This window comes from Manihot esculenta, chromosome 9 (genome assembly GCF_001659605.2).
Source record: "Manihot esculenta cultivar AM560-2 chromosome 9, M.esculenta_v8, whole genome shotgun sequence".
Classification (NCBI taxonomy): domain Eukaryota; kingdom Viridiplantae; phylum Streptophyta; class Magnoliopsida; order Malpighiales; family Euphorbiaceae; genus Manihot; species Manihot esculenta.
Window position 1 is genome coordinate 35,719,773 of NC_035169.2, and position 20,886 is coordinate 35,740,658.

The 20,886-nt window shown below is 33.8% G+C and overlaps 4 protein-coding genes and 1 non-coding gene across 10 annotated transcripts; 2 read left to right on the top strand and 3 right to left on the bottom strand.

Annotated features, from left to right (window-relative positions):
- The first annotated feature begins 306 nt into the window (after window positions 1-306).
- TRNAA-CGC lies at window positions 307-379 on the top strand. The gene has a single exon. It is a non-coding gene; the product is annotated as a tRNA-Ala (tRNA).
- Window positions 380-2,256: 1,877 nt separating this feature from the next.
- On the top strand, window positions 2,257-6,525 carry LOC110622484 (phosphoglycerate mutase-like protein AT74). The gene is made up of 2 exons (XM_021766992.2): window positions 2,257-2,783; window positions 5,837-6,525. The coding sequence occupies exons 1-2, from the start codon at window positions 2,315-2,317 to the stop codon at window positions 6,244-6,246; spliced, it is 879 nt and encodes a 292-aa protein (XP_021622684.1). The 5' UTR covers window positions 2,257-2,314; the 3' UTR covers window positions 6,247-6,525.
- Window positions 6,526-7,328: 803 nt separating this feature from the next.
- On the bottom strand, window positions 7,329-12,232 carry LOC110622968 (glutathione synthetase, chloroplastic). 2 transcript variants are annotated; one of them, XM_021767738.2, is made up of 12 exons: window positions 11,668-12,231; window positions 11,098-11,267; window positions 10,395-10,470; window positions 10,109-10,239; window positions 9,576-9,698; window positions 9,405-9,485; window positions 9,071-9,151; window positions 8,901-8,970; window positions 8,390-8,511; window positions 8,131-8,270; window positions 7,845-8,037; window positions 7,329-7,692 (listed from the first exon to the last, which is right to left on the bottom strand). In XM_021767738.2, exons 1-12 carry the CDS (start codon window positions 12,043-12,045, stop codon window positions 7,569-7,571), a joined length of 1,689 nt encoding a protein of 562 aa, XP_021623430.1. In that variant the 5' UTR covers window positions 12,046-12,231; the 3' UTR covers window positions 7,329-7,568. The 2 variants fall into 2 exon arrangements, with proteins under 2 accessions (XP_021623430.1, XP_021623432.1); XM_021767740.1 differs by lacking the exon at window positions 7,329-7,692 and having other exon boundaries at window positions 8,901-8,984; window positions 11,668-12,232.
- A 337-nt stretch (window positions 12,233-12,569) lies between these two features.
- On the bottom strand, window positions 12,570-13,894 carry LOC122724592. Its single transcript, XM_043960093.1, has one exon. It carries the CDS (start codon window positions 13,346-13,348, stop codon window positions 12,836-12,838), a length of 513 nt encoding a protein of 170 aa, XP_043816028.1. The 5' UTR covers window positions 13,349-13,894; the 3' UTR covers window positions 12,570-12,835.
- A 396-nt stretch (window positions 13,895-14,290) lies between these two features.
- On the bottom strand, window positions 14,291-20,689 carry LOC110623159 (pentatricopeptide repeat-containing protein At3g56030, mitochondrial-like). 5 transcript variants are annotated; one of them, XM_043960089.1, is made up of 13 exons: window positions 20,437-20,685; window positions 19,823-19,860; window positions 19,641-19,717; window positions 19,383-19,463; window positions 18,439-18,521; window positions 17,767-17,818; window positions 17,315-17,404; window positions 17,135-17,203; window positions 16,868-16,969; window positions 16,592-16,660; window positions 16,029-16,085; window positions 14,819-15,910; window positions 14,291-14,580 (listed from the first exon to the last, which is right to left on the bottom strand). In XM_043960089.1, the coding sequence occupies exons 1-12, from the start codon at window positions 20,508-20,510 to the stop codon at window positions 14,864-14,866; spliced, it is 1,839 nt and encodes a 612-aa protein (XP_043816024.1). In that variant the 5' UTR covers window positions 20,511-20,685; the 3' UTR covers window positions 14,291-14,580; window positions 14,819-14,863. The 5 variants fall into 5 exon arrangements, with proteins under 5 accessions (XP_043816024.1, XP_043816027.1, XP_043816026.1 ...); XM_043960092.1 differs by having other exon boundaries at window positions 14,291-15,910; window positions 19,383-19,487; window positions 19,641-19,695; window positions 20,437-20,689; XM_043960091.1 differs by having other exon boundaries at window positions 14,291-15,910; window positions 19,383-19,487; window positions 20,437-20,689.
- Between the last annotated feature and the right edge of the window lie 197 nt (window positions 20,690-20,886).

The following is a 20,886-nucleotide window of genomic DNA, read 5'->3' on the forward strand; positions in this document are numbered from 1 at the left end:
AGGTTAATTCATTTTTAAAAAATACAATTTAAATTTATTATGCATAAATTAATTAAAATATCCTTAAATTGTAAATATTAAAAATGCTTTTTTATTTAAATTTATTTTTTAATATAAAAATTTGCTAGAATAATAAGGCACCAAATTAATTTTATTAAACCGCTTGGAGAAATTTTATAATGTTAAACTTTAATTTTGTATAAAAATATATTTTTATTAAAATGTATTGTTGGTAAAAATTATTAAAATGTATAATGTTGTTACAATTTTTAAGAAAAAATAAATTAAATAGAAATTAACAGCGTTGGGGACGTAGCTCATATGGTAGAGCGCTCGCTTCGCATGCGAGAGGCACGGGGTTCGATTCCCCGCGTCTCCAATTTTGTCTTTGATTTTTTTTTTTTTTTTTTGTTTTTTAATGGAAATTGGCCATTAGCACATTACTCTATTGGAAGCTGGGTTGGGCTCTTTAGCAAACCAGACAAGCTGTTCATGCTTCCTCTGGGTTACGGTTGATATACCCATATGCTCTGTGAATTCTCATCCTCAAGCTGAATCTTCTCACTTCTCTCTTTTGATATTGCCAATTTGTAGAAGAAAAGGAAAAAAGAAAGTGCAAGAAAGATTGGAAGATGCGGAGATGAGATGGTGATTTTGTTGCTTGGAAGGATTGAATTGAAATGTGTTTTGGTTGAATGATTGACGATTAGAATTTCAAGTGTCAGCACCAGCTTGGCATATTCTATTGAGTTATCTCTTCAAACAACCCTTCTCTGGTGGCGTAAACGCAGCCCTACCCACACGCCTCCGCCAACGATTCTTTTACTTTTTGTATTTTATTCTGTCATCATGTTGGTGGGCGTGGGTTTTGGAGAAAGACATTTAAAAAAAAAAAAACAAAAAAAAAAAAACACTCTTTTCCTTCCATAATTTCTGTGAATTTTTTTTAATGTGTTGAAATCATATAAATCAATTATTATAACTTTATTTAATTATTTTCAATATGATTTCTTATTAATTTTTAATTTTTAAACCAGTATTTAAAATATTTTTAATATTAAATAAAATTTAATATTTTTAAAATAAATATAATAAAAATTTTATTTTTTAATATTTAAAAAAATTTAAAAATTTTATTAAATATTAAATAATATTTTTTAAAAAATTTAAAAATAAAATAAAATTATAAATAGTTAATTTATATATTATTATAATATAAAAAATTATAAAACGTATACGAAGGCTTTAAGAGTGGATAAAATGGATCACACACTTTATGGTCGTTGCGCCTTAATTGAATTAGGGGGATTAGTATTTTAATTGTTAGGTATTATTATTATTAATAAATTAATTTTTATAAATTTTAAAAATTTATTAAAATATTCTTAATTTTTTTTTTCTATCAACGAAATAATATTTCTATTATATTTTTCATTAAAAATATATGAACAATGAGAGAAAATTTTTAAAATCTAATTTTGCTCTTAAATAAAATTTTTTATTTAATTCTTAGATATTATTATTATTAATAAGTTGATTTTTATATTTTTAAAAATTTATTAAAATATTTTTATTTTTTATTATATCTATTATAATATTTTTATATCTCTTTTTATTAATGAAATAGTCTTTCATTGTTTTTTTTTTATAAAAAAAAAAAGAAAATAATGACGAAGGAGAAAAAGAAAAAAGAAAAGAAGAGGAGAATGAAGAAGAAGAAAAAAAATAGAAAAAAAAAATCTTCTCGTCTTAAAGAAGATTAAAAAAAAAATTGAAAAAAAAATCAAAGAAAAAAAAGGAATAATCAATAAAGAATGAGGAAGAGAAAAGAAGAGAGGTAATTTCCTTTTTAATATATTTTTTAATGATAGAAATAAATAGAAAAATTATTTTATTGATTAAAAAAAATATTTTTTAATAAATTTTTAAAAATATAAAAAATAATTTATTAATAACAATAATATTTAGGGCTAAATTAAAATTTGTTCATTAAATTATTTTATTATTTTATTCTATTTCTTAAAGGAATAGAATAAAATATGCAACAAAAAATTTAAACTTTTAATGACCATATTTTTTAATATAAGGTGTTAAGATCCAATAAAAAAGTACACAAAAAAAATTTATTTAATAAGAATCCCCTCATACGCACAGACATTCTTAACTGAATTCTTTTCTAATTTTTTTATTTCTAGAAAAAGAAGGAAATATATTCATAATCTTCAAATCAAGAATCAAGAAAACCATACATTCCGATCAAGAAACGGTACAGCAGCAGCAGCACCACCACCACCATTGCTGCCACTGCCCAAACATGGCCACTTGCCACCACCACCACCACCACCTCAAGTTCCTTCCCAAGCGGATTATCCTCATCCGCCATGGTGAGTCTGAGGGCAACATAGACACCGCCGCTTACACCACCACCCCTGACTACAAAATCCCATTAACCTCATTGGGTCTTTCCCAGGCCCGTATCGCTGGGTCTCACTTGCACAATCTACTATCCAATCACGGCACCTGCACTACCAACTGGCGTGTCTATTTCTACGTCTCTCCCTACCAGCGTACCCTGTCCACGCTCCGGGAGATCGGACGGTCTTTTGAGAGGGAGAGGATTATTGGGGTTAGAGAGGAGTGTAGGATCAGGGAGCAAGATTTTGGGAATTTTCAGATCGAGGACAGGATGAAAGTGATTAAAGAGACCAGAGAGAGGTTTGGCAGGTTCTTTTATCGGTTCCCTGAAGGAGAATCTGCTGCTGACGTTTTCGATCGTGTTTCAAGTACGTTTTTGCCCTTGTTCTTGTCGTTTAGTTGATTAATTTGGTCATGGGTGTCCTGTCTTCTTCTTTATTTTATTTCTGTCTTTATCTAACATATGCATTTGATTATAGAAAATCATAGGATCAGGAGAAAAAGAGAACTCAGAGCCTGAGTTTTAAGCTGAACTGTTTTTGTTTTACCTCTTTCCTGTTATATTTAAAATGCAAAAGCGACACAATCTTGTGTTGAACATCCTGAATTGAGCTTGATTGTCTCTTTAAAAATGCTAAATCAATCAGCCCCGTTGGTCAGAGCAACATGGGCTATTTTTGCAGCTGGTTATTTTTATGCCAAAGATGGTAATAGAAAGAGGTGTGTTTAATGCTAGTGTAAAGAATTTGAAAATGGATAGAGAATTTTGTGAGTCTAGTAGAAAAAAGGCTTTCACTTTTTGATTTTAGACAAGAAAATACATTTTAAAGATTCTGTATGCAATTGAATTGTTTCTGGCCTGGATCTCTGATATTAGCTGATGGTTTCTCTTGCTTGCTTTTCTAATCTCATCACAGCATTTCTATATCTATCTATATAAATACTATAAAACTGAGCTTAGAAATAGATTCACAAAATATTGCCAAAGTGTTTATCCTACTCTTGTGTCAAGTGGCATCTAAGCTCATAGGTTTCCATCTCTCTCCATCATCCATCTGGTTCAATTGTAATTATGCTCCCTCTTTTACTGTTTTTTCACATTCCTTTGCTTCGGTTTTGATGAATAATCAAAAGGCAAATCTATAATAAATAGAAGAATTTAACCGATAGGAATTTTATGAGGTAACTTTTGCATTTTTAGTTATGGCTCCTTTTGTTTTGTCTTTCTCATTACCTTACTTCAGCTTCAAAGATAATCAAAAGGCAATTATCTTATAAATAGAAGAATACCAAAGGAAATTTATTAGATAGCTTTTGCATTTATTAGGATAAGGTTATCCTTAGAAACTCCTATGTATATCTTACTCTATATGATAAATCGGTCCTATACTTATTGTGCCCACTCATATTGCCATATAATTTTCTATTCGTGCCTCATTTATGTCTCCTTCCTTTATATTAGTTCTTTACCAATTTATCAACTTTGACATGCTTTACAATTTGTTAACACAATGTTGTCAAGTGGGAAGATATCTTTTAGCCGAGTGGCATCTCATATAAAGAAATAGATTATCCATCTCCTTTTCAATGGCCATTTTTCTACTACTGATTTAGTATGATTTTCTTTTACTTTTCATTTCCCTTCAGTTTAATATTTCTCTTCCCTCCGTAATCATTAAGCCAAAATGCGTATATATATGCAAGAACATCCAGCTATATATTGTTCCTATTTCATCCTAACATTTAGCAGGGTGTTAAATTCTTTTTTCCTAATATCCTTGGAAGTATGGTGTTAGTTTTGTTCTATACGGTTGTATCATAGTATCAATAGTTCTCCCTAACCATGAGAGTATTCTAAGTGGTTCACTTGAACTTTTTTTAATATATTTTATTTTTTAACATTACTAATAATTAACTGTACATATTAAGTACAATTGTTTGATCTCATTATTAATTTTAATTAATATGTGATTTTTAGCTTTCTAATACATAACACAACATGTTAATAATGCTTTATATTGTTGTCTTTAAGCTATATTTTTATTATTATAATTAAGCAACATATATTTTATATAAAATCCATCAGTTTTATTATTACCACTGTTTGATTTCTTAAATTTAATACAACAAGTAATAATAGTAAAGAAAATGAAGAATTTAACATGTTGTGTGCATGTTCATCTATCTTATCTATTCACAGGACAAAATTTCTTATGTGTATGTTCAATCATTTTGTTTATGCATCTTATAAGCAATAATAATTCCACAGTGAAAATTATATAAAAGATTTTCAATATTAAACTAAAGTGCATCATGAATTAGATAATTTCCTCATAATCAAGCCAATTCTATCTAATACTGCAATATTTTTCTCTTTTCATATGTTAGTAATTGTGTGGAATCAATAAATATAAATAATAAAAATACAAAAAAAAATAAATTGATGTCACATAATTTTAGATAATTATAATCTAAAAAAAATAAAGACCCACACAGCGTGCTGGCGAATGTCTAGTAGATGAATAAAGTACATGGTCAAAAAACACAACTTTTATTTTATAGCCAACTTAGCCTAATGGTTTGGAAATGGTGAATAGAATATTAGTAATGATATTTATTTTCTACTTCTTTCAATTGTAAGTTGTAACAAAATTTCAGGATCATAGAAATAAAAAATGGAGTAGACCAAATCCATCAAATTTTAGGGCTTCTAAGACTTGTAATCAAAATCAATCAAACCCCAAATGCCATTCAGAAACCAAACTTGCCCTGATCAAGTCTTTTCAGATTTCCAGTTTTTCTTTCAACATGCCTGAAAAGCAAAGCATCATGTAATCTAAAACCTTCCTGTCTCGCTTCCATAAAAAAACATAGTACAGCTCCCAAAATCCTCTTCTTTGAAATGAAAATTTACAGTACCTAACAAAAATCGGAATGGTGGCTGATGTTGTGCTGGCTCTCAAGAAAAATCTCAACATCAGCCAACTTGAGAACAATTTCCTATTCTTTTTCGAGTAACTTGTCAAATGAATCAAGCTGTTTTTGCACTAGACCTCCTTCTTTGAAGCTATCAACCAGGTGATTACCATGCCCACTTGCTGTTGTGAGGCTGATTGTGCTCATGATGAAATGATTGTCATCCATGGCTGTGACTAATAAATTTTCGAACAGTCTTTTTGGCATCTAAACTTTGTTAGAAAAAAAAATTACCAAGTATAAATCTCATTGCTTGTCAAGCTATTGGACTAATAGACCAAGAAAAAAAAAATTTTGCTTCTAATTTGGTTAAATAGTTAATTTTGGATCTATTTGACTATTGGTGATAATTCAGAGACCCATTTGACTTTCACCCCAATGTCTAACAATGAATGGAAGTTCTATAATAGAATGAATGATTCAAGTTAGATGTCTTCTTCTGCAGGTTTTCTTGAATCTCTCTGGAGGGATATAGATATGAACAGGCTTCACCAGGAGCCTTCACATGACCTCAATCTCACGATTGTATCGCATGGATTAACTTGTCGTGTATTCCTCATGAAGTGGTTCAAGTGGACAGTTGAACAATTTGAGCACCTAAGTAATCTTGAGAATTGTGAGTTTCGAGTGATGGAGTTGGGAGATGGTGGGGACTACAGCTTAGCAATTCATCACACAGACGAAGAAATGCAAGAATGGGGAATGTCCCCTGAAATGATTGCTGATCAGAAGTGGAGAATCCATGCAAACAAGGGTGATTGGAATGGAAACTGTCCCTGGTACTTCGATGCATTTTTTGATCATCTAAAGACAGATCCGGATAAAGAAAATGATGAAGAAGTGGACGATTCTTGAAGTACATGTGAATAGGCTACCCAGAAATTAGATGGGAAATTCTTTGATTCAATCTGTACCAATTCTGCTGATCGTCTTGTGTTTAGTTGATACATAATTAACAAATACATGGAAAACATAGTTCTAATCTACGCAAATAGAGGCTACTGTTCAAGATTATTTATAGGAAACATCTACTGCTAAATTTATTTTTTTGGCTGTTCTCTGCAAAGTGTAAACACAAGCAAATAGTTATGCCATTTGGTTTATGTTATTCTCTTATTAATGCTGTCTGTTTTATTTAATGCTCCTGTTATCTGCATCAGACTTATCATTCGGTTTATTTTTTTGAATAACATGGTCTATTCTTAGATGTTTGTGTTTTAAAAGGGAAAAAAGAATCAAATGGAACTGGAAATTTTACAGCTTCTAAGTTCTAACATGATTCTAGTAGCTAAAGTTTATTGGTCAGAAAAAAAAAAAAAAAAAGCAATGATAATGAATCTGATCAACCAAATTTGAAGAGGTATACTATTAAAATTTCTAATCAAGTTAAAAGCAAAATTAAAAAGATAAATTGCACCAAATTTGCCTCTGCTCTCACTGCCATATAAAGGGAAATTTAATTATTGGCTGCTTCCCGTCTGTATGAAACAGTAACCGGTTAACCGTTTAACTGTCATCTTTGGTTTTCGTTTCCTCTTCCGAATAACAGTTCCCCAGCACACTGAGTAAGCGGGTGGATGGGCTGTGCAGTAATGGCGCTGTGAGGATAGCTTGGCGTTGGTGGCTCCATCGTGAAGCCCCAGCTGTAACCGAGGGAGAAATCAAATGCTCAAGCTCCATGTCCTTGTGACTCTGATTGTTCTGAAGAATCAGCTGTTACCTTTCTAAAATGGTAAGTTTGTTAATTTGCATATAAGTATCTGTTTCATATCATTCATATATGCTGCTTGTACTTGTTATTATGTGCTCCGCTTCTTTGATTTCTTACAAGCCAACAATAATTTGAGCATAGAAGCAACTTTATACTTCTCATACTTGAGACTTCTTTTGAACTTGAAAATTCCTTTCTGTCATGCCTTTTATAGCAATGATGTGAATTAGAGCAAGTTTTTCAAATTTTATTTGGCAATACAGTCCCAACAAGAAATGCTTGAAAGCAGGAGTATTGAAAAATCATTACAATTACTTTGCATTGTCAATGAAACAATAAAAACAAAAGGTCAGTCCTCCATGTCAATATTTCCTCTCAAGAAGTGCCAAGGAAAAACCCCTTTATATCAAATTTGTGTGCTGCAGAACTGTAACACATGTGAGTCAATTATAAAGCATTTGCTCCATCAAATCAAGTACATGCTATCCAAGACTGCAAATCCAGCTGCAACTCCACCTTCATTCGATGATGAGACCTTTGTCCGCATCAAGTATCCGCTTTGCTCATTTACAATAACTTTATCCTTGTTCCTGCTTGTTGTGATACAAGAACATCAATGTCAAATTTGTTAAACATGATACTGGTCATGTATATAACATTTTTTGAACCCTTATTAGCAACTGACCAACTTTTCACTAGATATGCAGCTTAATTGACATCTTTTAGTGCACAAGTCTTGTACCTCAAGTAAGCGCCATATACTCCTAGTTCTGATACTGCATGATCTTTATGACAAATGCCATTGCGCACCAAAAACACTGGGGAAACAATTGGAAAAATACGTTGCATAAGGATGTAAGCAGCATTTTCTTCAGTTCGTTCCCTCTGCAACCTTCGAAGGTTTTCCTTCACATCGTCCCCATATATATTGTTCCCTGAATGTAGGACTCCTTGTTAGTATACACCGACACCACAAAGTAACAATCCTGGCAAGGGGAATATCCAAATGAATTTTAGAGACAAGAGACCTCCGCCTTCTCTTTGGGGCTTCATCACAAACAACTCAGGTCTCTCAATGGCTTTTTTGACAATATCTGAGTCATCCAAACTCCACAAGCCAGCAAAGCATTTTTGCAACTTGGCGATATCATCCTTATTCTCAAGAAATCTGTAAGAAACTATTCATATTAGATCCTCTAAATTCTTTAATTTTGGATCATTTCAAAGGACCAAGAACCAAATCCACAATAATATGAGCCGCGGAAGTGTACATGAAAAATTCATTACCTCTCAAGAACATTAGGCTTTGCAAGCTCTTGTTGAATCTTCTTGGTGCCTGCCAGATGGTAAGATATGGATGGACACTTGATGGCCGATGACTTCTCCATGAGTAGCCTAGCTCTCCATTCCTACAAATAAACATGAGTGAAGCAATAGAACACCCAAAAGGTAGATCACACTCAAAGCACAAACGCATCATAACCACTGAGAAACTAGGAACAAAATTTTAGAGTCCTGCAGTCTAAATTAATTTGAAATAACCAATCAAATGATGTCAGGAAGTAAAAGTAACTGGAAAAATCTGAAATGAGATGGCTAGACTAAGGATAATGTCCAGTCTATTTAGTTATGTTTGCTTGCATTTTCCCTTGCATCAAAGCTTATGTCCCCTTACCCACCAAAAATGTTCTGGCACTGTAGCTTGAGAAAAGGGGAAAAAATCCATTTCTTGGAGCAGAAAGGAAAGAAATGAGATTGTAAGGCATAGGAAAGCAAAGAAATAGTAACAAACACATACTGCTTCTGAAGGATAATCAGTTGGTGCATACCCAGATCTAAAATAAACCACTGCAACTGCTTGTCCATTTCTGCAAGTGTGTATCTTTCATACAACAAAGTTGAAAAAGACAAAATAAAACCACAAATCTAGAGAGGAGATACTAAATTCCCAAGGCAGAAATAACATACACAAGTAGCGTTCCATCTGGTAGAAGTTCCCCTTCTTTATCAATTTCTGCCAATGTTTTCCGAATAGCTGTTACATCGTGTGTGCGATGAAGCTAAGGAAGAAAATATTGAGAGAACTGGTGGATAAGCTTCTGACTAGTATAAATATCTGGAATGAGATTTCAGAAAAAGTTCATGTTTCAACAACCAGTTCATTCAGAAATTTGTAAGAAATTTATCAGCTTTCTTAACATTGTAATGCATGAAAAAACTGGTCTTATGACCATCTGTGATCACACCTCAGAAAATATACTAGATCTACAACAAAAGCCTAATTTTCACATGAAAAGGATATTTTTCCTTCAACGGAGCAAAAAGCCAATGTTGGTCATACATGTTGTGCTCCTCAGGCTGAACAACAACCATAACTGCAGCTCTGCACAAGTGTATCAAGGATTATCAACCTACATGAACACAGTAAGAGCAGCGGGAGAAAAGAAATGAAGGAGCCATAGTCAGACTTAACCTAGGGTTATTATACTCGGTCCAAGCTTTGGCCAGAGCTTCAGCAAACCGATCAACAGTAGTGTTGCTTGGTATTCTTTTGAAATCTAATCCAAGGCGTTCACCATAATGCTTAAGCAAGCTCCTGTAGATATGAAAAGCTAGGGTTATAACTGTCTTTTGCCCAATGTTGGTGATACATTACATAATACAACAATAATTTTAATACATGGAACAAAATTACAACCTAGGTCTTCAAAATCTTCAAGTAATTACTAGATCCATAAACTTTGAACTGTGACTCCGTTAAGCGTTGTATTTACGATTGATCCTACGACAGTAAACTTTGCAACTCCAAAGAACAAGGAAACATAAAAGTAGCATCCTAACTCTCCTTAACCTGCACTGCTTATTTATACATGTGGACTATGTAGCTTTTATTTGAACATTTACAATATCCTTGATAAATAATGTATCTTATGCAAATTTTAGTGAGACAGATACGAGTAAGAAGAAAGCATAAGACTACAAAGTTCATAATAAGTTTTTCTTAACCTGTGAAGCTCACTGACAAGACAACTGAGGCCAGGAAATGAAGCTGAAATTGTATTTAGCTCTATTTGGAGGAGTAATTTAGTTTGTTCATCAAGCATGTAATCAGAGCGATGTAAACCCAATCGTATTTCCTGTATTAGCATGCAACAACATTAGCTTTTTTCCAGATAAATGAATCAGCAAGTTCCCATTAACTAAAAAGAAAAACTATTATTTGAATGAACCAAATATAATATAATATAATAAGTAAAAATGGGTCCAAAATGGCAAATTGAGACACAATTACCTCTATTTTGTTCATTTCTAGCATCTTGGAATGAATATCTAAAAGTCTTGATGTGAAAACATCTACTTTCTTTGTTCTGCAGTGTTAAGAATAGAGGAGATATCAATTTACATAACCATATAAAGAGAATATTGAGAATAAGAATAAAGGGGCAAACAGATCTCAAAAAGATGGAGCTGGACAAAGAACAAGAACAACAATGAATATAAAGGGAATTTGTTGAAACTGCTCTGTGGCTCTGTTTAGGCTGGACAAAAATGCATAAGTAATTCTGATACTAACCTGGTCAAGCTTCAAGGAACTTGAATAGTAAAAAAAAAAAAGTAAAGCTAAGAACAAGTAAAAGAGCATGTGAAGGTACTATCAATTTCCGTTTAATCTTTATAACTTTTAGTTTCACTATCCACAACTTTCTGAAAGAACTCTCACAATTGCACATGAATAACATTCTAATGCATGTAGTCATCTTTCATGGTGGTTCCAGCTCTGAACACAAACATTTGTCAGAAGGAATGATGTGCTACTGACAGCCATTCCAAAAGCTACTAAATAATTGGCAAATAACAAATGGATCTGATTGAGGTGCTGAAAAAACAAGTAGCAGGCGATCATCCAAGGAATAATATCATAGAAGGTTGCATAACTTGCACATATACTATCAAAACGACGCATAATCATGTAGACATCTAGGATAAAATGGTACCTGGATAACGAGTCCTGCAGAAAATTTCCATCCAAACTCACACGATCAATGAGTTCGTTGAATATGGGCGCAACCTCACATGCTAACTTCCAGTGATTTTCTGGGAATGCCACTGGCAGCAAGGCAAATGGAGCATGTACCATCCCCACACCGGGTACTTTTCCTGATCTCTATGAAGTAAATAATCCCATTATTACTATCTCGTGTTTCATATATCATGATGAAATTAAGTTCATGCAAGTAATTGAAAGAATATAATAGTAAAGTTTTTGGTTTTAGTTATCAATAGAAAAGGCAAAATTAAAAGCAATCTTTCTCGCTTGATAACTATCTCCACCACTATCATTAACAACAATGAAGAACACAAAATAGCTTTAAGAATATAAATCCACAATAAACAAACTACTTAACCCATCATGTAATCACAGTACAAAGACAAAACCCATCAAGCATCTTAGGCGTCTTTTTGAGTATGGATTTCATTCAAAACGAAAAATATTTTTCTGAATTAAGTGGGATTTCTTAGAAAAATAAAGAAAAAAAAAAAAACCAGAATCCTTATGCACAGACCTGTACACTTTTGTCCCCAACGACAAGGCCATGGAGAGAACTCCAAAGAAGCGCATCGTAGATTATCTTTTCAACCAATTCTTCGTCGATGCCTTGAATATCAATTACGGGTTTTGAACCACTTCCTTCTTGGGTCTCCATCAACCCGACTCTTGCGCACCTCAAAGGCACGATCTTTGAAGATGCACAAGGAGAACAAGGTGAATAATGGTGTTGCGAAATAAAATTGCTAGTGGGTTTCTGCAGATGAAACTGAATGATGGGAATGGAAGAAGAGTTTGAACTCGGTTTCGGTATGTGATGAAAAGGGCAGCAATGAGTGATTTTAGTAGTGGTAGGAGAAGAGAGGCAGAGAGAAGAGGAATGGGCAGCACCCATTTTGACCTTTTTCTTGGTGACCACAAGGAAGTTATAAGGATCTCATTGCGGCTGACTATAGAAAAAAATTATGAATTGGATTCTGGCATTGGAGGATTAGAAGCAAAACACCTCGTTGATTTGTTTGTGAGTTCCTTAGTGTCCTCGGCAGGCTGTATTGACCCTGATGAGCTTTGCTTGGTTACTGATTGTACCCAGCTCAGTTTTTGTACTTGGTGCATTTGGTGAATAATCACGAAAAGATTTTTTATTGTTTGATTAAAATATTAAAAATTTAAAAATATGTTAATAAAATTCATATATAAAAGATTCAATGGTGTAATAAAATTGTTAAATTTTTATTTTTTTAAAAAATATTTTTTGTTAATTAATTGTTTTTATAATCTGAACACTAAAAAATATTTTCTATAAAAAGAGGGAACTTTATACTAGTTCTTTTTTCAAAAAGAAAAATTAATAATATTTGTATTTAATATGTTTTATGTTGATATATTGTTGACTAAGTTAAATTATATATAAAAATTATTTCCCCTAGAACTTCAAAACCACCAAATAATATAAGTATAAAAATAACCCATTTTGATGCCTGAGATTATTGCCTCAAGTCAGTCAATTAAAAATTATTAGAGCAGATAAGAAACTCTCAATTCTTAAAGAAATATAACATTTTTTTTTTTAATTTTCTGAAATTTAAGAACAATTTGCTGTTTAATAACTTCAGCATAGAACATAAAGCAACAAGAAGCTTAGCCTGTTGCATGAAAGCAACAGTAGCCCTTCTTCTTCTTCCTCAAATGAAATCAAATTTTCTTCTGATTTCTTCCTTGTCATCTTTCTTATTTGTTTCTATCTCCTGTACTCTGTCATTTGTGCCAACAGCTTTCTTTGGAGGTATTGCTTCAAGTGAAGGCAATGGTGCTTCCTGTTCTGGTCTCTCTCCTGGACTGACATAAGAATCAATTTTCTCTTCATTGATTTTAGCATCATTCTCTTCAACTTCGAGCAGCTTCCTGCCATATTGCTTGAAACCATTGCTAGGAGAGCTAAGGGGAACAAAAGGGTCTGAATCATTTACATTATATGCTTGCTCTACATTTTCACATGGTGTTTGTTCTGGAACCCTTTGGTTTGCCAATTGATCACTCTCACAGGCAGCTCCATCGTTTGCTTTGAGTAAATTTTTTTGCACAGGATGGCCTAATGTGACAGTCTTTAAGGCCTGAGTTGTTAGGGCTCGCATGATGAAATTGTAGAGCCTGTTGCAAATTCCAAGGGTTTGAAGCTGGTGCTCTCTTTGATCCATTTATTAGACCACACAACACTTGAATGTGGTTTCAGAAGTTGCAAGAAAAGAATGGAGAGGGGATTTTGACAAATAGAGAGTTATCGAGATGCTTTTCTTGCAAGTAGAGGCATATTACCATTACGTGAAAATGGCTCTTTTCCTTTTGCAAGTAAATGTTTATAAAACCAAAACAAAGGTCACTGTCAATTATATTTCTGCTTAAAGCAAAAGGCGCCTGTAAGATCAGATGGTTGAGTGTATATTTGAACAATTGAAAATGGGACTCGAGAAAAACAACCCAACTAGCTTTTATCATATCTAGCAATAAAAGAAAGCTTGGAAGCATGCTTCTGTAATCATATTTTGTATGAAAAAAGAACCTAACAATAGGGATGGATACAGAGATGGATGGTTTGTAAGATTTGCAAAAATATAATGCTTCAGTATGTTTCATGTCCACAGGGCAACAATTATTATCGAATTCAATTGTACATCTTTTGGGCCTGCTTGAATCACAATCTTATAATTTCATGCTGAAAGGGGGTTGTGATACCGTCAGGATTAGTTTTCTCCAAGATATCAACACGAATAATGGGCAGTCTCAAAGGAAGAAACTCACATGAGGAAAAGCAATTTTATTCCTTTGAAGTTCAATATGCAACTAAGGAAAAGAACATGATGAACAGATAAGCTATGATCCTCTTCAGCTTGCAAAATGGGGTAAGAATCGTTATCGTCTTCAATATGGTTGAAAGTGTTGGATCATAGGTTGCTAGCTTAAACTGAAATCCGCCCACAAAGACGCCAGTAAGCTCCAGGATGAAAAAGGGATTTCTCGAATACCCAGATATCACGGACAAGAACCTGAAATTATTTAGGGCAACAAACAAGTTGGGAGAGGAGGTAAAAAAGCCCAATATTGAACAGGAACGCTGAATTTCGATAAATATACAAGCGTCAGAACATAAAACTATAGTGCATATCATACCAAACTTTATTCAAACAATAACAAACTACAATATTTCATGAGTACTCTATAGTTTCGTAATTAAAGGAACACAAGACAAAAAGGATATTTAACACCAGTGTTTTCAGTTCTGTGTACAAAAAGGAAGACACATTTCAGGATAATTCACAATAAGAGTCCTTTGCCCCTTATTTAACCCCTTCCATCCCATGTGTGAATAAAATTCAACCTTGAAACTCTTGAAACAAAACTAAATGATTTTCTAAATTAGAACACCTCATACCTACAAGGGTAAGCTTCTAACTGACAAATGCCAAACCAATAATCCCATTCTATTGATTTTGATCTGTAAGTCATTTCCTTGGGTATAGAATAACATGTCTTCGAGCAACTATTCTGCACCCACTACTGACAGCAATTACCTTGACTACCAGGAAAAACAAGTGAAATTGCACTGAAATTGTGTCTAAAGCTCTGTAAAGGGAGTGCCTTGTATGCCCATAAAAATATAAGCTGAATCCCTACCTAGGCAACTTCAGAAAATGCTGGTCCTCTATAAACAACAGCTAACACAATTTGACATTCTTAACTTTCAAGTTATAGCAATCCCTCAATTTATCACCCATTACCAAATGTCTTCTCTCCATTTCCTCCAAAACTATTGTAGCTTCCTCCAACCTCTCCAACTTAATCAACTTACTAGCCAATATCCCAAAAATCTCTGTATCTAATACTGCATCCCTCCCTCCATAAATCATCACAAACTTCACTGCCTGTTCATAGTATCCCAACTTCAACAATGCATTGATTACATGCATATATGTAGAATATAATATATGCAGTCCATCATTCTCCATCCTCCTCAGCAAAACAAGAGCTCCCTCCACTTTCCCTGCCCTACATGCGCCCAACACCAGTGCATCATAAGTTCTTGCGTCAGCACCCAGCCCCTCCTCTTCAATCTTCTTCATTACCTTAATTGCAGGCACTGAATTGCCATTATAACAATATGCTGTCAACAAATAATTGAAAGCCGTCAGGTCAGGCAAAACACCAACTGCCCTCATCTTCTCTATTACTTTCCAGGCAACCTCCATCTTCTTCTTCTTCGTGAGAGCTCTCAGTATAGGGTGAAAGCTACATGCACTTAAGCCATATTGCCCACGTGCCATGATATCCACAATGTGCAGTGATTCCTTAATCCGACCTAGTTTGCAAAGACGCGCAATAAGTGCATTGTATGCACTTGTACGAGGGACGCCACTGTCAAGGCGGGCTAGAGTTTCAGTGAGATCATCTAAGACTGAGAGAGAGTTTTCAGTGTTGGTGATGAATCTAAAGGTGTTAGTGGTGTTGAAGCAGCTGTCTCTCACACGCTTGTTGAGGAGGTAGCGAAGTGTATTGAAGTCTCGTTCATCACCAGCAGCATTGACAAGATTATCATAATAGGCAGCAGTAGGCCTATCAGCAAATGAGCTTAGGCTACGGCTTTTGGGTGTAAAGGAGCTAGTGGTGATGGATAGGATAGATGGGCAATTTGGGGATATGTGGTGCTGCCTGCGGAGAAATGGCAGTGCATTTGTTTTAGGGTTCAAGACAGATGGGTGAACAAGCTGCCAATTAATGCCAGTATCAATTGCAATCCATAAAAGAAGGCAGAAAATACAAATATAGGATGATTACAAATAAGTGGCACAACTCTGAAAGGATAACTAAAACAATTATCCTCACCTCCTTTGTTTTATCTCCAGCAACAGTAATGCCTTTTGAATCATAAGCTTCAAACTTCTGCAAGGAATAAGCAATACATTAGGTTAACCAAGCTGTCACTGGGTAAGTTTGTGAGCAAAAGCAAATGAATATGCAGATATTTGCTAGAATCCAAAGAATCAAACCTTCAGTTCTGTACAACATGGAAATTCTCTGTAAAATGTTGTTTCAAAATGCTATTTATATGGCCACTATCTGAGTGAATATGCAAATTAGTAATATATGCGGCCATATACTCTTGTCTTCAACAGTTCAGTCGGTCATTCTATTGCCATGGAGCTAAACTACCTTCAACAGCCAATAATGGTCCCACCATTGGATGAAATAAACTTTTGACAATATTCTAAAACTACATTCCCCAAACAAGAAAGTAATAATATTGCAGGAAATGGTATTTTGAGGAGCCAAACCCAAGAGAAAATTGGGCTGAAACATAGCCGATTTATGCACATGTAAGGCAACAGAAATAAAGATGTACAAGAAGAGGAAAAAGAAAGAAGAATATACAGACAGGATAATTATACCTGCTTTGTCAGAAGCTCAAGTGTTAGCTGTATGAAAACTTTGTTGAGGTCTTTTCGATCAACACCAATCTGAAATCATATACCAAAAAAAGGCAAGCTAAGTGATTTGATGTGAATAAAATGAAGTTACCTTTAAAATTTCAAGGATATTCATATATGCATAACTCTATCTGTTTCTACATAAAGAAAAATTCCAAAGAATGCATTAGTTATCTCTTCAAAATTCAACTATTAAGTATTTATACAGTAGCATTGATAAAAAATGTGGAAACTTGCCAATCGAGCTCGCAATGTTCGTATCTTAACCACCGGCTCAATCATTTCCCAATAAACTTTATTCCACATGGACTCTCTATGCTTAATTTCATTCTTGAGTTCCTGTCAATAAGATAATTAACAAAATTACTCAAGACATAATGCATATTTTTCAAAGATATATGAATATTGCATAAGGAAAAAAGCAGCATAGATGATGCTGTGAACAGATACATAAATTGAAGAAAAGTGGCACCAAGAAAACAGGGAAAGGCAACAAGCACATACAGAGTACATCTTTTCTGTAACTATTTTCCTTAATGAATTTTTGTCACCATTTGCCAGTAGAGTGTTTGTCTGGAAGAATAGAAAGGGAACAAGGAGGGCAAACAAACATGTCATTGAACCCAGATGAACAATAATAAAGTCTTGATATAGTTAAATCTTAAGCAAGAAATAGAGAGACACCTCCTTGTACAAGTCAATAGCCTTTTTGTAGAACTCATGTTTTGAGTATCCAGATTTTCTTAACTTAGAAATGGCATAAGCACTTTTCATCTGCAAAATGTGAACAGAAAATTGTGATTTGCATTAACAAAAGATAGTGGGCTACATGAAACAACTGCATAAGGCTTTGTCACAGGAAAGGTGCAAGCATGTAACGAAATGGTAGGAAAATCACAATTTCATATCTGGCTAATCAGAAAAATTAAAAGAGTAGATATTCTTTTTTTTGTGTGTTTGTCTGGAGAAGGAGGGAAGGGGGGGGGGGGGGGGGGGATGGGTGGTTGGGTATGCCACATGCTATTAATTTTCTTCAATAAGATGCTAGCTATAGCAGTCTAGGAAAGAAATACACTGAGTAGCTTAAAGATCCAATCAATAAGTGTATTTGTTGAAGGTGTAAGCAAGAATGTAACCTCTAGAATGATATCTTCTTTTGTTCGTCTCCAACCACTTTTTGTGAACCACCTAATATGAAGAAAATAAAAAAGTTTGTATTGATGGCTGAAAACAAGCACTACAAGTGATTTATGAGGATAATAGCTTTTTCTAGTGTATTTGCAACTGTAGGGCAAAGCAAAAAATTTGGATCAATAATAAAGCAGCAGAATAATGGCCACCACATAAAAATACAAGTCAATATGGAAAAACTTCTGCAGAAAACCTGCAACCATAGAAAGGAAACTCATTGTCTTGCACAAAGTAAAATGCAAATGAATCTGTATTTGTTATAAGAATTCAGAAATCAGCTGAAATCTCTCTATGCACTGGACATCCTAATAAACCTGCTCTACATAGACTAAAAACTGCAAAAGCACACTAGAATAGTGGAAAGAATATGAAAGATTTCCTTTGAGAACTAATTAAGCTGATAGAGCATGTTGCCAAATTCCATTTTGACAAGATATATTGACCACTTTTTGTTCAAGAATAGACTAGTAGTCAACAAGAACTCAAATAGCATAAGTGACTTGAAGTAACAAACTAAAAATTGCCATTGAATCATTCATATAAGTTCTATTTTGAAGTAAGAACTAGCAAAAGATAAAAGCCCAGAAGAATTAAAACTAACATAACATGTAACTAACCTTCGCCAAAAAGGGATTGATTCACGAGGTGCATAAGGTTCATAAATGAATCCAGGACTTGAAATGGACACTTTAAGAGCCCCCTGCACAAAGCATTATATAATGACATTAGATAGTTATTTTTTCAATCTATAGCAACATAGCCAAGAAAGTCATAACATAATTGAGTAGACCCATGACCTTATTTAAAAGTATGATAATGAAACAAATTCTCAACATTTTAAAGTGATCAGTGATTAGCCAAAAGTCATATAACTGAATCAAATAGCAGTCATGCACATGAAGATGTAAGAGGGCAATATGTGAAACCCAAAAATTCAAAGTTCCATCACCATCATTCATTTGCATCAGTAAAAATGTTCAAAACCTATGCTTGCAGTATGGTTATAAATGTTATCAATGGTCCTTTTGTTTTACATTTGTTTATCTGGCACACAGAAGTAAGAGTTCTAAATTTTACTCAAACAAAAAAATTCATGGTACAACTTAGTCATAAGATAAAAATTACAGATGCTTGAGTTGAACTTTGATAAACAGTGAGATGACTATAAGAGCATGTGAAAATCCTGGAATGTAAAAACATTTACAGCTAATCCAGTAAACCCTTGGAACATTATGTTGCAAAGTTTAGAATAACAATTCTATTTCAGTATTCTTTCAGTCAAAATGAGTGCAAGACAAACTCAGCTATTGTTACACACAAATGTGTGATCTGAAATTGTCAAGCTAATGCCTGTTGTACTGAAAATCCTGCAGTGGCTACAAGTTAGTTATTAGCTTTCACATATCAAACATAACCTCTTCCAAACTCTTTTAGATTCCTTAACTTTTTTCTCTGCATCTAAACAATTGCCTATCTGGAACATATACTGAGTGCATTGAAACAAACAGGAAGCAACCACTTTACAAACCAACAAAAAAAGGAGCTACAGTAGATAACACACCATTTGACGTGCTTGTGGGGGAGCTCTTGCCTCTGTTGTCACCAACCTCTTGCTGTTAAAGAAAATTGACAATTCCATGGCCTGAAATTAAGTCGCACCAGTATGCTTTTATGAACAAGAACAGGAAGCCAAAACTATTAGTTTGTTAGGAAGGCCTAGTGGATTTAACAAACATCTTAAATAGGATTCTATGTTGAAACCTAGATATACCAGATAAATTTTGTCAATTAAACCAAAGTTTATGTCCCAGAAACTTACCATTGAAGAATGAAGGGTGGTCTTTCCATGAGTCCAAGGAAGAGTATTCTGGCCCCTAAGTGGACAAAATGAAATTCCTAGTTAAAGAAAAAAAATGTGATCAATGAAATCCGCCATTATAAGTTAGATAAAAATAATAATAATAATGATAACATTAGACAATGCGAAGATAAACAATATACCATTTGAAAAGTGACTATAGCTTCTTGATCTCCCAACCCTGAAGGAAAACAATATATAAAACTACCTCCACTTGCACAATAAATCAACTCCAATTTCAGAAATATAATTGGGAAAAACAAAATCCATGTTGGTCCAAAGAAAAACTAGTAAATGCAAGGGAATAAAGCTTGAAACTTAGTCATTTTGGGTCCAAATTAATAATAAACGAAATTTTCTCTTTTCTTTTTTCTCCTGGGGTAGGAGAATGGATGGGATAAGCTCATTGTTCATTATGAGAAATTGACCACCACAGAGTTCCGTTTCGTTTCGCTTCGCTAATACATTGAAGAAGAAAAATTATCCTCATAGTTTTCATGCGCCACATAACAATTGAGAATTCTCCCCGGGAAAAAAAAAGTGAAATACTTTAGATTCAAAATTGAAACTTTTTTTTTTCTCTCCGAGATTTTCTCAGCAACTAAACGCACCCTCAATCAGGAAACCTACTCACAACTTTACCAGTCAAAAAGCCAAGAGGGTTTTTCTCTCCCAAGTTTAGCATTCTAGACCTCTATTCCTCCTTCAGGCATTTTATCAGAAACCAAACAAAGCAACAAGAAATAATAGTACTTACAGATACGAATAGTCTTGAATCTCTAACGTTCGATAAAGAGAACGAACTGCTTGTAATCTTCTAAAAAGAGCCATTCTAGATTGATCACAAAACCCCTACAGCTGCTGACGACTGAATCAGAGAAGGGTTTTGCAATATTCCAACTTTACAAGGGTTTAAGCCACTCAGCAGCAGCATCGGGGTCTCCTGTCGCCATTCATGGGCTTGGATCTGAAAATTTTGGACCATGGACTATGGTTCAAGGATAAACCGAACAACAATTGAGTTCTCTATTTTCATTACACAAAAATACTGAAAATTAATCATTAAAATTTCATTACATAATATCAATTATTACCTACAAAACAACGTCGCATTTCATGGCCACTGTCGACCTTAACAATTATAAAATTACTATCAACTAATATTCTTAGCTTATTATTGAAATACTTTAAATTTAATAATGCGCCA

Bases quoted from the DNA above. Each gene is read 5' to 3' on its own strand.
- LOC110622484 (XM_021766992.2), top strand. From the start codon at position 2,315: ATGGCCACTTGCCACCACCACCACCACCACCTCAAGTTCCTTCCCAAG. The intron at 2,784-5,836 runs GTACGTTTTTGC...CTTCTTCTGCAG, and splicing joins CGTTTTCGATCGTGTTTCAA to GTTTTCTTGAATCTCTCTGG.
- LOC110622968 (XM_021767738.2), bottom strand. From the start codon at position 12,045: ATGGGTGCTGCCCATTCCTCTTCTCTCTGCCTCTCTTCTCCTACCACT. The intron at 11,268-11,667 runs GTCTGTGCATAA...TTTACTTCATAG, and splicing joins TTGGGGACAAAAGTGTACAG to AGATCAGGAAAAGTACCCGG. The intron at 9,152-9,404 runs ATATCCTTTTCA...GCTTCATCGCAC, and splicing joins TTTGCTCCGTTGAAGGAAAA to ACACGATGTAACAGCTATTC.
- LOC122724592 (XM_043960093.1), bottom strand. From the start codon at position 13,348: ATGGATCAAAGAGAGCACCAGCTTCAAACCCTTGGAATTTGCAACAGG.
- LOC110623159 (XM_043960089.1), bottom strand. From the start codon at position 20,510: ATGGCTCTTTTTAGAAGATTACAAGCAGTTCGTTCTCTTTATCGAACG. The intron at 17,204-17,314 runs GTGTCTCTCTAT...CTATTCTTCCAG, and splicing joins CTATTGACTTGTACAAGGAG to ACAAACACTCTACTGGCAAA. The intron at 15,911-16,028 runs GTGAGGATAATT...ATTAATTGGCAG, and splicing joins CTGGAGATAAAACAAAGGAG to CTTGTTCACCCATCTGTCTT.